Source organism: Mercenaria mercenaria, chromosome 9, assembly GCF_021730395.1.
Source record: "Mercenaria mercenaria strain notata chromosome 9, MADL_Memer_1, whole genome shotgun sequence".
In the NCBI taxonomy this organism is placed as follows: domain Eukaryota; kingdom Metazoa; phylum Mollusca; class Bivalvia; order Venerida; family Veneridae; genus Mercenaria; species Mercenaria mercenaria.
In genome coordinates, this window is record NC_069369.1 from 77,770,873 (window position 1) to 77,788,425 (window position 17,553).

At 37.1% G+C, this 17,553-nt stretch overlaps 1 protein-coding gene across 1 annotated transcript in view; it reads right to left on the reverse strand.

The window, feature by feature from the left end:
* The window catches only part of LOC123547552 (protein mono-ADP-ribosyltransferase PARP14-like), a 221,420-nt gene that overhangs the window by 14,039 nt on the left and 189,828 nt on the right, over positions 1-17,553 (reverse strand). Inside the window, exons 21-23 of the mRNA XM_053551802.1 lie at positions 15,153-15,356; positions 14,629-14,852; positions 2,944-3,068 (exon numbers count right to left, since the gene is read on the reverse strand). Coding sequence (XP_053407777.1) covers positions 2,944-3,068; positions 14,629-14,852; positions 15,153-15,356 — 553 coding nt within the window. The remainder of the gene's footprint in view (positions 1-2,943; positions 3,069-14,628; positions 14,853-15,152; positions 15,357-17,553) is intronic.

Below are 17,553 nucleotides of genomic sequence, written 5' to 3' on the forward strand. Positions count from 1 at the left end.
TTTTCAAATAAAATACTGCTCACAAAAAAGTTGCATCTAAACGGCTCTTTCCTAATCACATACTAAATACTTTCATCTGATTCTTTGAAACAGAGAAATTGACTCCAATGGTCATGTGTGCAATCCAAACGGTACTGAAACAAGAGCTCGTAGAACACGAAATGACCCCCTTCATGCATTCAGTAATTGCACAAGGAACATAAATTATTTGGTGACAGTGGACTGGATGTTTGACCTCAAATCAATAATTATGGGTCATTTACCAATCATAAGTAAACTCTGTATCAAATGTGATCTTAGACCAAAGCATTCTCCAGTTATTTGGCAAAAAAAATTCTACTGTTCTGGGTCACATCCCAATTAAGTTTCGTGATCCTAGGCCCAAGCATTCTCAAGTTATAGTCCGGTAACTGTTTCATTATCCATAGGGGTCATCTGCTGGCCATGACCATCCTCCCTATTAACTTTCATGATCCTAGGTCCAAGCGTTCTTGAGTTATCATCCAGAAACCGTTTAACTGTTCCGGGACACTGTAACCTTTGACCTACTGACCTCAACATCAATAGGGGTAATCCGCTGGGCATGGCCAACCTCCCTATCAACTTTCATGATCCTCGGCCTAAGCGTTCTTGGGTTATCATCCAGAACCGTTTAACTGTTCCAGGTCACTGCGACCTTGACCCTTGACCTACTGACCTCAAAATCAATAGGGGTCATCTACTGGTCATGACCAACCTCCTATCAACTTTCATGATCCTAGGCATAAGCATTCTTGAGTTATCATCCGGATACTGTTCAGGGTCACTGTGACCTTGACCTTTGAGCAACTAATCTCAAAATCAATAGGTGTCATCTGCTAGTCATGACCAACCTCCCTATCAAATTTCATGATCCTAGGCCCAAGCGTTCTTGAGTTGTCATCCGGAAATCAATTGATCAACGGACCGACCGACCAACATCTGCAAAACAATATACCCCACCTTCTTCGAAGGGGGTCTGGGGAGCATAACAATGTCCTCGACCTTGATCTACTTGCTCTATAAGATACGGATCATTCTACACAACGTATTAACTATTTGTTAGTTTCTTTTGTTATAGAACCACCAATCTTCCGTAAGCCAGCTTGATGACTTCCTCACAAGTGAGAATTCTACATCCAAAGTGAGGTTTCAGGCCTACAGTGGAGACGAGAAAGTAATTCAAAGTCAGCAACCTTACCTAATGGCTATGGATATCCCAATGTGCCGGTACCAACATGTCAATCACTTGGTAGTAAATACAATGTTAATAGTTCATCTTAATAACTAATTTGATAAATCATGTCAAAAAATAAATATATATATATTATTTTCTCTCTCTCTCTCTCTCTCTCTCTCTCTCTCTCTCTCTCTCTCTATATATATATATATATATATCTGCATAACTACACATTATAATAAATAAGTACCTTTAGGCCAAAGACCTATCTAGCAGACCTTTTAGTGAGACTAATCTTGTCCAATTTCCCTATGTGCAATCCTAACCTTGTTTTCATTTGATTCACATCCCTATTAGACACATTTTTTTCTATATTTGATACTTCCTGCCCCTTATGTAATTCAAAGCTTTGTCGCTAAGTTAATTTGTATATAGATACTACATTTTTGTGTATCAATCAAAATAAAGTAGTTAAGCTGTCTAGACAAATCCAGCCCATCCCTACTCCCGCAAAACAGCATTTTGAAAACACTTAAACACAGTTAAAGACCTTAAAAGGATGATCCAGGAGATGCTGCTCATATAATATTTCATAAAAGGTCTGTCTAATTTCCATGCATTTCTTATTCTTTTCCATCCACATTTCCTTCGAACCAAGTACACATACCGCATATAAACCTATTACCTTAACTAGGAGCTACATAGAGCTGTATCCTGATTTTCAACTTCTTTTTTCTGTGCACTGTTTTATATGAATTGTTTGTAGTCTTGCACGTTGATGGTTTAACCCTTCCCAACAACTCCCCCACTTATATACAACTCCCCCATTTATTCCCACTTCCATCGACTTTCACAATGTTTTGATTATGATATATTTTGCTGATTTGTCATTCATTCGATGAAAGTCATAAACCCAATCTGCAAAATTTTTAGACTGAGACTTTCAAGTTCCACATCAAATAAAACTATATTCTTTCAGTTTTGCGATATATTTCTTTTCCCAATAATTGACATCATTCTTAAGGCTGACATAAAATTACCTGCATGAACTTAACAGTTGTAGTTTAGATATGTTTATGTGATCAAAGAATATAAGACAACTGCTGTTTGTAAACACATACGCCCCAAAGACTGCCTATCTGAGGCAACTGCATATGTAATGTTGTGAACAGTGACCTAGACCTTTGACTTAATAATGACATAAAAAACTACAAGGGGGTCATCCATCTACTGACTACAATTGTCCAATTAAGTTTGCAGGCCATGTCACTAATCATTCTACAGTAAACAAAATCATTTACAAGATCAAGGTCACTGTGATCGTGACCCTTGAGGAACTAGCGCCGCAATCTGTAGAGGTCAAGTTTATAACCAGTTGGCGCCGAAATTTGTAGAGGTCAAGTCTATAACCAGTATGCCAAAGGAGTATCTGATTATCAAGCAAAACCATTTCAGCCTGGAGGTCACTGCGATATTGACCTTTGACCTACCAACCAAAAACAATCATCCTATGAAGTTTTACGGCTGTATTCCTCAGCATTCTATAGTTATCGAGTGAAAACTGCTTTTACTCTAAAGGTCAGTGTCCTTGACATTTAACCTACAGACAGCAAAAAACAGAACAACTCACAGCGTTCACCAGTTATTGGTCTACCTATGGGCCGTTTGACATTGAGCAAAACAATATAACTGCTGTTCCATGAAGGGTATAAAATAAACATACATTTGTGTATTTCAACTTATACCTATGAATTTTATCAGACGCAGACATGACATTCGAGGCAATACCAGATATTTGTATATGGCCCTTAGCTGATTCCACTTGCATCTCTAGGTGAAACTGTTGCGCAATTGCTCGGATTTCCATCACCTGAATATAGAAAAGTATGTTTAAACTTGTGTATACATGCTTCCCTTCCTCATTCCCCTGAGTCTATGTACCTGTAAAAATTTGGGACTGAGTGCATTTTAAGAAAATACTGCTTCAAAATAAACATCAGTAACAATATTCAAATGAATATTACAATAATAACAAAATAAGTTATTTCATTTCAAATTGTCCTAGTATTTCAAAAGGATACCTATGCCTAAATCTAATCGTAGTTGTGGTATAATGACTTTAAGAATCCATTATACCAAATAATTTGTAGGTATTCTTTTCAGTTAGCTTTTCGGTCAAGAATAAGTCATGTACTTGACGAATACATTTCGCATTCCTTTTCACACTTAGCTTTCCAGTCTAGAAATTAGTCACAGGTTACATTCTTTCGCCCAGTTTATGCATTGTCCAGCAATGTATGTTTCAAAATTACTAATCGTTTTGACATGTGACTAACTGGATAAATGGCAGAGTAATTATAAACACCCGGTCTTTTGGTCACGTCGCATGACTCAAGACACGAATCATTTCTTTTATAAGCAGAAGATTTGAGACAGAACTTCAGAATCAATTTTGGTACTCAGTTAGGTTAGATACGTATGCCTGATACACACAAAATGAATAAGTTAAGATTAGTACCGAGGCAATTAACGTTAAAGTATTTATGTCGAAGAATAGAAGTTCTGTTAATAACTGAGAATATGTTAGAGAATAATGAAGAAAGACATTGATGTATATATTATCTTAGAACTTAGTACAATGTTAAATAGTAGTTATAGAAGAGAACAGTTGTTGTTGCTGTAGTTGAGTGGTGTGAACCTTATACCCTGTTACACCACACGGGTATGATTTGGTGCCTTAAAAGAACCAGGATTTAAACGAATCTTCAAACCGTCGCGGACACAACACGAAAGAAGTACTACCAACTAAGAAGAGGCCACCATGACGATTTAAGACGAAATAACTTTCACCACTGACGATTCAGCGGACGACTTGCTGAAATGGAATTGATGACCGATAAACCTCTACAGACAGCTGTTGGAATCACCTTGAACAAACGAAACGTGCAGACAAGATGCAATTTAAGACTCGGCAAGGAAAAAGAACATCCACGGTGTATGGTTATGGAAAAAGAAATCGATACTTCATCAGGTTAGTGACTGTTCATTTTAACTCGTATATCAACGATGCTATTCGGGAATTCTTTAGATACATTTTTGATTTGATGATAAGAATAATTAGGAAGATGTTATTATTCATAAGGAAAATACATTATTGTTGTACAGATAAATTTCGTACAGATTACTTATTAGCACATAAAATTGACGAAGAATACATATATTGTCCAGTTTCATTATTTTTGTTATATTAAGTGAGGAATACCCTTAGGGAAGTAAAGTAGTAACTTGCTCTCAATGGTAAAGTGACAAGGCAACATTTAATGAATCATTACCCAAATGCTCTGAACTCCATGAGATTTTGATATGACGTGGTAACGTCTGTGAGGCGTGTGTAACGCTAAATGTATTATTATAATGTATCGTTGTATGATGTGTCAAGAACCATCATACAGCATGAGTAATGCTTATACACAGTAGTATGTCGTAAGAAATGTGACCGTTGATGAAACCAGAAGTTTCTTATTTTATGAGTCTTAGGGGAATTATGTCGCTAGGAAAGCGACCATGTATTAATATGGAATATGAAGTTTATTACCGAGTCTTAGAGAATAATGTCGCTAGACATGCGACCCTGGCAATCAGACTTACGGAATGCTTATTATGTATGAGTCAGAGTAGTTGTGGTTATGTTTCTCAATATGAATTAGTAGTACTTGTCAATTAGCTGGATATTGTTTCACTAGTAACATATTTCAATGCATTATACGCATTTAAGATGAAATTCCGAAAGAAAATAGAATATTCCATGTATTTTATGAAGTTTAAAATTTACGGATAATTTATGTATAGAAAAAAAAACATACATGTGTATTTTACATTGTAGATATATCTATTATTAGAATGATTTTTGAAAAGAAATTTGTAATGAATACACTCCGAATAGTTGTCTGAAGTTTACAGAGTTTTTAACAGTCCTGACTTTAAGGTGACGACGCTTTGTTTACTAAAACGAAATAAAAACAACAAAAAAAAGATAAAAACAGGAAACCAGATTTGCATACAAAAGAGAAATTTATAAACATTCTATTGAGAAATTTTAAGAAGGCATTCTTATGTAAAGTTCTTAGACAAACGAAACTTTTGACAATGTTAAATGAGTTCTTATATCTTCATTAAACCTAGGGAATGCTCAACAACAAGACTTCTTGGAGCTACACTTCAAACCTTCTATCAAAAGGACCATCTGAAGCCGGACAAAGCTATTACTCAACAATGAAGGCTAATGATGGGCGGTGGCATACGAACATGTTTCATGGCTGTTTGGAGAAAACTGACAAGTTGATGGGTCACCACTCTTACTAATACGACTATAGCAACTGCGGTGTAGGGATGTTAACCAAGGAACAGAATGAATGATGTCACATTACTGACTACTCGTAAAAACAAGTATCGTTCCGATTGTTAAATAAGATTTTAGAACATTGTTTCTTTTTTTATCATATACTGAAAGTAGTAGATTTTTATAATTTCATTATTATATGAAACAGGTTAGGAGATTTTTCTTATTAATATTACTTTCGCGTATTTAATTGTATATTTTATAGAGTTTTGTGAAATCATTTATTTCATTATATCAGTAATTAACATTTAACACACGTCTTACTATTACTTGAAGTATTTTCTAACGATTATATTCTTTTTGACCGGTATATTTCTGATAGTAATATTGTGTACAAACAATTATTCTTTTTTTATTTCAGTTACAATCTTGAAGGCAAAACCCCTGTGGGCAAGGGAGGAAAAAGTGCATAAGTGTATTCTAGCTCTGGATTTTTGTTAAGTATTGTAAAACATATTGTGAAAATATATTTCGCTAGAAATGCTGGGTTTTATTTAAAATGTTCAGAGAAATTAAAAGGGGTTTTGACTTAAAAACGAAAAAAAACAAAACAATCTAGGACTGAAACAAAAACGAAAACATATTGAATATTCTAGGACTGAATAAAAAAAATCAGTGAAATTGTGAAAAATTATATCTATGCATACCTTTTATCTATCTTATTCATTGATAGCGTATATTATATCGTGCACTGACCTTATATATTCTTGATTTTGTGCATTCAAATTACGGCTAAAACTTTAAATATAAAATCTCGTATTAATTATCAGCCAGTTTTATGTACTGCATCATGTTTAATTTGTTGGTTGCCTCTCGTAAATTTTTGTGGGCAGCGAAGCGTGCCCACAGATTTACCATACCACAGATTTACGGACGAAACGCTTATCCGAAAACGAACAAGTTGCGTCTTTTGTAAATATTTTAATTTAAAACTCAGTTCCTGCTAGAAAAATTAATCGAAATTTCATTATTATAACAACACCAAAGAGCTTGTTTTGGTCACATGATCAGAAAACATCTAACTATCACGGCGAGCGTTCTATTTCGATATTGAATGATAAAATTGCACCCGTGTATCCGTAGAAGTTTGTAGCATAGAAATTGGTTTATGGAAAGATATATTGCATGAAATCAACAGAAGAGGTGTTATCTTATTTATTTTTCATAGTGAAAGATACGATCCTTTCATAATATTTATGTAAATAATTTTTATTTGCACGACTTAGGAAAATAATTGCGGCCGTAAACATTTAATTTCATTATAAATATTATTTTATGGTTGCTTTTAGTTTAAGAACTATTCTGAAGTGTCTTTTATCAATGTAATTTATGTATAATATATTCATAGCCTGCTTTTACCAAGATATGAGATCTCAATTTTTTTTTAAAAATCACCTGTCAATATCACAGGGGCCTGAACATGGAAACCCGTTTCTGATCAATAACTTGAGAACCACTTGACCCAGAATGTTGAAACTTCATAGGATGATTGTAGAGTAGATGACCCCTATTTATTTTTGAATCACTTGACCAAAAGTTAAGGTCACAGGAACCAGAACTTTGAAAACAGTTTCCAACCAATAACTTTAGAATCATTTGACCCAGAACTTTCAATCACGATGATAGGAATTACAGAGTAGATGACCCTTAATGTTTCTGGGGTCACTTGACTTAAGGGAAAGGTCACAGAGGCCTGAAGACAGAAAACTCTTTCTGGATCAATAACTTGAGAATCACTTGACCCAGAATGTTGAAACTTCATAGGATGATTGGACATGCAGAGTAGATGCCCCTGTTGATTCTGGGCTCACTCGATCAAAGATCAAGGCCACAGGGGCCTGAGCATGGAAAACGGTTTACCTGAGAACCACCTGACCCAGAATTTTGAAACTTCTTAGGGTGATTGGACATGCCAAGTAGATGATCTCTATTGCAGCCAACCAACAGTGTCTCTTTGGCTTTTGCTTCTATCCTCTATTGACTTCTTGCCTATTACGATTATGCATTGGGGGAGACATGAGCATCTTCTTATTTGAAAATTAATTGCTCTCCTTCGAAGAAGGGGAGGGGTATATTGTAAATATTATTGTTTGATGATGAATGTTGGTCGGTCTGTAGACCAATCGGTTTCCGGATGACAACGCCTAGGATCATGAGATCAGGAGATTTGTCATGACCAGCAGATGACCCCTATTGATTCTGAGTTCAGTAGGTCAAAGGTCAATATCACATTGAAAATAGAACTTTTTTTGCCATGGAACTAGATTATGCTTTGGTCTAAGATTACATTTGATACGGAGGTCATTTAAGACTGATAAATGACTTATAATTATTGATTTAAGTTCAATACGTTAAATGTCCAGTGGACAGTTATCAAATAATTTCTGTTCCTTGTCAGTTACTTCATGCAAGTGTTCTACAAGCTCTTGTTATAACTAGAATCTCCAAACATCACAAAATTATCAATTTGTCCATGACCTTTGCTCACCTTGACTGTTATTCCCCTTGTTCTAGTAAAAGCAGAGTGTTTTCCCATTGATTTGTTAAAAAAAATGCTTATAATTAAAAAAAGATTTTGAGCAAGATTAACCAAACCTCACAAAATTTTCAATAAGCACATAAGCTTTGCTCATACATTATTTTATCCCCTTTGACAGAGTAAAAGCAGTTTTACCCCTTGATTTGGTATAAAAAGGTTGAAAATGCTTGTTAATCAAAAGTAGTTAAACTTGAATCACCAATCTTAAGCTAACTGTTCATGCCCATTACCAGAAGCTGTCAACCGCTGCCCACATCAGTCCTCTCAGTGCTTCAATTGTTTTTGTTTTTATTTTTATTCTCTTATAGATAATTAAAAGAAAAACTCACAAGAAAGGGGCGAATGTGGTATAATGACTTTAAGAATCCATTATGCCAATTAATTTTTAGGCATTCTTTTCAGTTAGCTTTTCGGTCAAGAATAAGTCATGTACTCGAAGAATATATTTCGCATTCCTTTTCACACTTAGTTTTCCAGTCTAGAAATCAGTCATGTGTAATAACTGGCAGGTTACATTCTTTCGCCCAGTTTATGCATTGTCCAGCAATGTACTTTCAAAATTACTAACCGTTTTGACAGGTGACTAACTGGATAAATGACAGAGTAATTATAAACACCCGGTCTTTTGGTCACGTCACATGACTCGAGACATGAATCATTTCTTTTATAAGCAGAAGTTTTGAGATAGAACTTTAGTATCACTTTTGGTACTCAGGTTAGATACGCATGCCCGACACACGCAAAATAAAAAAGTTAAATTTGGACCGAGGCAATTAACGTTGAAGTATTTTTGTCGAAGAACAGAAGTTCTGTTATTAACTGAGAATATGTTAGAGAACTATGTTAGAGAATTATGAAGAAAGACATTGATGTATATATTATCTTAAAATAATATTAAATCGTAGTTATAGAAGAGAACAGTTTTTGTTGCTGCTGTAGTTTAGTAGTGTGAACCTTAGACCCTGTTACACCACATAGTTATTGTAATGCAAAAAAAAATTATTTAATGTAAAGTTCAGAAATTCCGCAACTTCTAGTTGCAGAATTATATGGAAATCGCAGCCTTTGTCTTGCTATCAGTTACCTATAAGCCGCATTTCAAAATCTCAACCAAAACTTAAGTTATTGAATGGACACCAAATTTTGATGACGATTTCAACAAAAGTTTCTTTTTTTAGTAATTGTGACCTAGACCTTTACCCAATGGCATAAAAATAAGAAATGACGTTTTGTTTTCAAACAAGAGGGTCATTGACCCTAAAGCGCTTACCTGTGTACAAGGCTTCAAGTTTGTATAAGTACAGAGTTAAGTTTCTTCTATGTTAGCCTAAATTATATACATGTCACACACACTTTTGAACCTAGGGCAATAATTTGAACAATTATGGTAGACATTACAAATCTGATAACACACGCCAAATATAAATGCTCTAGCTATTATTGATTCAGAGATGAAAAGTGACCAAGCCCTCTAGCGGCCATGTTTCTTGACGAATCGGTATAATTTGAACAATTTTGATAGAGGGTGACATAAGGACCATTTGTGTGAAATTATATCAAAATCAGACCATCGGTTTAGGAGGAGATGTCGTTTAAGTTTTTTTCCATTTTTAGCTCTAGCAGCCCCTATGTGCAACCAAGCGGAACCGTTTGAACAATTTTAGTAGAGGACCACCCAAGGATCATCATGGCTAAGTTTCATCAAAATCCATTCCGTGGTTTTGGAGGAGATGTCGTTTAAACACAAATGTTGACGACGGACGACTTGACGCACGGACGACGGACACAGCGTGATCACAATAGCTCATCATGAGCACTTTGTGCTCAGGTGAGCTAAAAAATGGAGCTCAGTGGGATTTGTACCGCCATCTATCTGTTCCACAGCACAAAATGTAACTTTGGCCCAACGCTCTAGACCACCTTGCCGCGCCAGAATTTTTTTAGTATGCAAATTAAATTAGTTATACTGACCTTGAGCCTGACCCCCCTGAGCCTTTATGCAATCCCAGCCAGCCTTATTTATTCTATAAACTACTTATATGCCAAGTTTAATTTCAATCCATCAACCGAAGCTTAAGTTATTGAGCGGACACTTTTTTCTATTTTAAGTTAGTGATCTTGACTTTAACTCGACTAACCCCAAGTTCAATCTTAGCCTTAGTCTTGCTATAAGCTACCTTTAGGCCATGTTTCCTTTCAATATCTCAACCGAAACTAAAGTTATTGAACGCAAACTAAATCTTGACGCTGCCCATCCATCCGTCCATCAATCCGCCTAATGACTTCGCCAATTTAATAACCAGATTTTCAAAAAGCCTGGTCAAAAATACCAATGTTAAGGCTCTCTACAGGCTTTCTATATAAAAAGAAAAATCCAGATTGATTTTGCTTATGTTAGGAACTTGTTTATCTACAATAACACTACTTTAGCCAACATGATGTGTAGAAAACTCTGTTTTTGTATCGCAACTACCGAAAATTATTATCAAAAGAAGGAAAGAAGGAAAAGAGGAATTTAGCTGTACTCTGCATCATACACACTGAAATATTTATTTAAACAATACTGGTTTATCAACTTCGATAACTTTTATCAATTGCTATCTTTTTAAAACAAGAGGGCCATGATGGCCCTAAAGCTCACCAGAGTTGATCTGGCCTACTGATCTAGTTAAACTGTTTTTGACCCCACATGACCCAATTTCAAACAGGACCTAGAGATCATAAAGACAAACACACTGACCAAGTTTCATAAAGATAGGGTCACAACTGTGGCCTCTAAACACACTGACCAAGTTTCATAAAGATAGGGTCACAACTGTGGCCTCTCGAGTGTTAACAAGCTTTTCCTTTGATTTGAGCTAGTTTTTGACCCCACATGACCCAGATTCGAACTTGTTTTGTTTGTTTGTTTTGGGTTTGACGCCGTTTTTCAACAGTATTTTAGTTATGTAACGACGGGCAGTTAACCTAACCAGTGTTCCTGGATTCTGTACCAGTACAAACCTGTTCTCCGCTAGTAACTACCAACTTCCGACATGAATTAGGTGGAGGACGAATGATTTTATCAAATCGTCACGGAGAACATACGCCTCGCCCAAGTTTCGAACTCACGACCCCGAGATCCGTAGATCTGCGCTCTCCCTATTTAGCTAAGCGGCCGGGCTGATTCGAACTTGACCTAAAGGTCATCAAGACAAACATTCTGAACAAGGCTCATGAGTCTCAAACTTAAACCATGGACTCAGAGTGTTAACAATGTTTTCCTTTGATCTGGCCTACTGACCTTGTTTTTGACCTTACCTGACCCAGTTTCAAACCTGACCTACAGATTATCAAGACAAACATTCTGACCAAGTTTCATAAAGATTGGGTCACAACTGTGGCCTCTAAGAGTGTTCACAAGCTTTTCCTTTGATTTGACTCAGTGAGTTGGGTTTTACGGCGAATCGACGGGTGACCTAGTTTTTGACCCCACATGACCCAGATTCATTAAGACACACATTCTGACTAATTCTCATGAGTTTCAAACTTAAATTGTGGTTTCTAGAGTGTTAGCAAGCCTTTCCTTTGATCTAGCCTACTGATACAGTCTTTGACCCCACATGACCCAGTTTCGCACTTGACCTAGAGATCTTTAAGACAAACATTCTGACCAAAGTTCATAAAGATTGAGTCACAAATGTGGCTTCTACAGTGTTCACAAGCTTTTCCTTTTATTCGACCAGGTGACCTAGTTTCTGACCCCACATGACCAGAATTCGAACTTGACCTAGAGATCATCAAGCATTCTGACCAAGTTTCATAAATATTGGGTCACAACTGAGGCCTCTAGATTGTTTACAAGGCAAATGTTGACGGACGCCGGACAATGACCGGTCACAATAAAGTGCTCAAGGTGAGCTAAAAATTGATATTGTGATGTTTATCCGGAAGCATGTCCATTTAATTTGTACCATGGCTCACAAAATCCTTCTTCATCAACCTTATCATTATTACAAAATTCAACAGGTTTGGGAGAAGGGTTACATACTACTGTAGAACAGTAATTGATATAGTCAGAAACCTTTAGCAAAATTTTCTAAGGGGAAAAAGGAAATGTAAGCAGGAGTTATGGAATTTGCCATGTTAGGTCATCTCATAATGCCAAAGACGTATGGCAAAAATATTTAGTTCAGTAATTCCTCAGAAACATGTTTTCATGCAAAACTTTGTTTAAAATGGTCATAATTTTGACAAAATAAAACCTAAAGTTTAGTAACTTGCTGTAAGAGGTGAACTTTCATGACGCTTGAGAAAACTGTGAAGTTTGAACGTATTTTGCCCTGTAGTTTTTGAGAAAACACCTAAAATACAATGTAAACAAGTAGCATAATTTTGACAAAAGAAGATATGTTTGTAAAACATGTATGTCTCTCCATGGTGGGCTGTCTCATTTTCAGTCCCCTGATCACTATGACCTTGATCTTTGACCTACTAACCCCTAAAACAATAAGGGTAATCAACTTCATAAGCCTAATCATGCTATCAAGTTTGATGATATTGGGTCAAGTGGTTCTTAAGCTATTGAGTTGAAACAGTTTCAATGGTTCAGGCCACTGTGACCTTGTCCTTTGATTTACTTACCCCCAAAACAATAGGGATATTCTATTTCATTAAGCCCAATCATTATATCAAGTTTGAAGGTTCTTGGTCAAGTGATTCTCATGTTACCGTAAAGAAGTAGTTAAGAGGTAATCTACTTCATAAGACAAATCATGCTACAGGCCTTCCAGCATGGCCTTGCAAAAAAGTAGGAGGAAAGGAGGTCCCTACACAAAAAAGTAGGAAAAAACAGGTTTGCGGACAAAAAAGTAGGAAAAGTTATTAACATAAAATTTGCAATGCTTACCTTAATAGCTGTTAATACTACACCTACACCAGGCCCGGACCCAGAAAATTTTGACTTGGGGGGCACCAGACTAGAACAAAGACGTTACTGCCAAGGCGCATAGCGAGCGCCGAGAGTAGCTAGGTATTGAAGGGGTGCCTTTGCCCATGTTAGGGGGTCACGGGGTCTCCCCCTGGAAAAATTTTGAAATACATGTATGAAATGGTGGCCTCTGGTGCATTAACTGGTGGTTTTACTACCCTCATTTTAGGGGGGTCACGGGGCTCTCCCCCTGGAATTTTTTTAAATACAGGCAAGTAATGGTGGCCTCTGGTGCATTTTTAGGCCTAAATTTTGAGGTAATGGAGGGGCTACTCCCGTCTTTATGGGGGTGGGGGTGGGGTCAGGAGCTCTCCCCCTTGAAAATTTTGAAATACAGGTGTGAAATGGTGGCCTCTGGTGCGTTTTCTGGGTCTAAATTTTGAGAGAAAAAATCCTTTGCCAAAATAGTAGGGTGCATCTTTGATAAGTATAGGTCACTCCTCAGCCAATTTGGAGAGCACGAGCCCCCTTTGCCAAACCCTGTACCCGGGCCTGTACATTGGACCCCCAGATGTCTTGACTGGCAGTTTCTGTGCTTGAATCAGTGTACCCATATGGTTTGGTAGGATTATAGGTACCTTGATATATTGCAGGAGGCACCAAATGGCTCTAGAAACTGCCAGTAACACATCAAGAGTCCATCATCTGCAAATATAACTATTGGAAAGGCTTTTTTTGTTTTTTCCTTTTTATGTCAAGCAAAAAAGTAGGAGAAGTAGGAGGTTTTCATCGAAAAGTAGGAAAAAGTAGGAGGAAAATGTAGGAAAAAGTAGGAACGCCGAAAGGCCTGATGCTTCCAAACTTGAAAATACTTGGTCAAATGATTCTCAAGTCATTAAGCGCAAACCGTTTTCAAGCTTCAGACCCCTGTGATCTTGACTTTTGACCTACTGACCCCAAAAGTAATAGGGTTCATCCACTTCTTAAGCGCAATCATGCTTTCAAGTGTAAAGTGGTTCTCAAGCTGTTCTCGAGATTCAAACCCCTGTAACCTTTATCTTTGACCTACTGATCTCAAGAACAATAGGTGTCATCTTTTTTCAAAAACCCAATAAGCTACCAAGTTTGAAGGTCCTGGGTCCAGTGGTTCTCAAGTTAATGGAGGGAAACCCTTTTCAAGTCAAGGTTCGGGCCCTGTGAACTTGACTTAATGACCCCATAAACAATACGAGTCATCTACTCAATACGCCAAATCATGCTACCAAGTTTGAATGTTCTGGTCAATTCGTTAACAAGTTATTGAGCGGAAACTGTTGGCTCAATCGACAGACGGACTGACCTGCCAACATACCGACCGACATGTACAAGCAATAAACCCCTGCTTCTTTAAAGGGGGACATAATAAAAGCGAGAGTGATACAACTTGTCCTGTGAATTCATCTTATGGTGCCAAATGCATACATGATTGGCAGCATTAAAAGTTTTAGAGAAACCTTTTACATACAAACCTTTTGTGATGCAGAGGCTGACACGACGCCAACGACAGGATGACAATAGCTCTACTATTAGTAAAAATTCTTCACCTGATTATCATCCATTTTCATGATTATGCTATCATCAAAGCGTTTAGAGTGGACTTCTTTTTCAAGGCAGCTTTCCAACTTCTTAATAGCTTGGTTGATTATATCTTCCGACAAAGCAAGAATAATAAATGTGACTGTATTTGGGTCCGTCTGTGTCTTGGGTATTTTCTTCCCTTTCGGTCTGCCAGACTGACCATCATCTGCTCCTTTACCGCTCCACCATCCTGTAAAAAAGATATTATTTTTGTATCAGTGCATCAGTAATTATTCTCACCCCACACTCATCTAAAATATCCTGCCTAGAAGAGATCAGAACAATAATCCTACAAATTTACTAAACACCCTCAAATTGCCAACGACTGAATGACGTGGCAATTGGTAACCTTAACCTCAGTATCCATTTAACAGATACATTCTGCATTGCAAAAATAACCAAATGAAACCTTGTTAATCTTACTGCTTTATCACCTCATTTTTGTTTGATATGGATTGAATTTAGATCTGGTTTTCATTTGTATGCTAACCTTTAACGCTTCTGACTAATTTACCAACACCCCAACCTTCATTAGAGCTGATGGTTTTCCTGATGGCTACGTGGAAGTCCTCAACCATTTTTTGTTGAAATATTACCAGTCTCACTTCTTGAACTGAGGTTGGTTGAGATTTTTCAAACTCTATAATTGCTTTCGTCATTGTTTCTGCTATATCTGACGCTTCAATCTGAATTCCTGAAATATGTCAAAATATGCAAATGTCTAACACAAAAACATTATCATCAATACATTCTTTGTTTATGCAAGAGGACCATCAAGGCCTTCAGTTGCTAACCTGAAAATGGGTATTTGACATTAAATTTATGTAGGACACACTGAATCATGAATGGCAACAACTGTTTAGTATAAACAAGTGAATGATGTAATACAAAGCCCCCTACTGCAAGGCTCGTTATTTTCTCTACTGTTATTTGTAGTAATAACAAAGGGAAGTAAATCCTAAAAAAAATATATATAATAGAAAATCCACACAAAAATTTTTACCAGGTAGAGATAGGTCAAAATACACCGAAACATTGGATATAACATGCAAGTTGTGCCATAGAAAAGTGGTCTCGATTGTTCCCTACGGCCAGTAATAAAAGAGTTACAATATGAGCTATTTATAGTAAAACGATGGTAAGTAATTCTAAAAAACAAGGGTGCCTCATAGTGGTGAACATGTATGAAGGAGAAATGCTCCGGACAAATCATTCTTGAACTTGACCTTTGACCTAGGGACCTGGTTCTGCGCATGACAATCTATCTCATGATGGTGAACATTTCTGCCAAATTACATCACATCCCACCATGCATGAAGAAGAAATGCTCCAGACAAAGTCATTCTTGTACCTGACCTTTGGCCTCTAAGTGTGACCTTGACCTTAGATCCAGAGACCTGGTTCTCATGCATGACACTCCGCCTCATGGTGGTGAACATTTGTGCCAAGTAATATTAAAGTATCTTTAATGATTGTTGAGTTACAGACTGGACAGGAAAAAAGCCCTTTTGGCCTTAAGTTCGAAGTGTGACCTGACCTTTCAAGGCCCGGGTTTTGCGCAAGACCAGTTGTTTCATCCAGGAAAACATTTGTGCCAACCGATATTTAAATCCTGTTTTGCATTGCAAAGTTATAGACCCGACAGGAAAAAAATCCTGTTGACCTTTGACCTCCAAGTGTGACCTTGACCTTTAAGCTAGGGTTCTAGGTGTTGAGCATGACACGTCATCTCATCATGGCGAACATTTATGCCAAGTAATATTGTAATCCCTTGATGGATGACAGAGTTATGGACCGGACAGAAAAAAAACCTGTTGACGTTTGACCTTTAATTGTGACCTTGACCTTTGAGCTAAGGGTCCGGGTTTGGCGCATGACACGTTGTCTCATCATGGGGAATATTAAAATCCCTTAATGAATGACAGAGTTATGGACCAGACACGAAACAGACCCTGTTCATGGCATGTAAACATCTGACTGCCAAGTCTGACCTTGACCTTTGAGCTAGGGCCTAGGGAGCTGAAAGTTGTGCATGACAAATCGTCTTATAATGAGGAACATTTGTGCCAAGTAATATTTAAATCCCTTCATGGATGGTAGAGTTATGGACCGGACAGGAAAAAAGCCCTGTTGACCTTTGACTTCCAATTGTGACATTTACCGTCGGGCCAAGGGTCCGAGGTTTTCGCATGACACGTCGTCTCATCATGGGGAACATTTGTGCAAAGTAATAGTAAAATCCCTTTATGAATAACAGACAAGACACGAAACTGCGGACGGACGGAGGAAATGATGGTATGACATGGACGGAAAAGCGCATTCCTATAGTCCCCGAAAGGGGACTAAAAAACATAAAACAGGTCAGGTGCCCCTTTTGAACAAATCGGTGAGGCCCTTGCTACTGACCATAGAATTAATCCAAAGATATTTCTATTTTTAGCTAAGTTTTCCCCATAAAGGAGTCAAAAGCCTCTATTTTAAATATTAGAATGCCATCTACAGACCAAGTTTGATGAAGATCAAACACTTCATTAGTAAACGTTGTTTAAAGGTATTTAAGGCTCTAATATGAAGAACATAAAAAGGGGAACATATAGTGATGCTACATACATGTACCAAGTTTGATGAAGATTCATCAAGCTGTTCATCAGCAGAAGTTGTTTAAACGTTTTCCTATTTTTAGCTCTAGCGGCCCCTAAAAAGGGTACGGACGACTAAAAACGGACACATGGGGATCACAATAACTCACCTTGAGCTCAGGTCAACTAAAATGTAAAGAGACTACGATTAAGGTATATATTCCTTGAAATTCATTATCTAACATCACAACAGCCAAATTTCGCAGGATTCAACTTATATGAAGCAATTAAAATGACATCGGTTCGCCATGT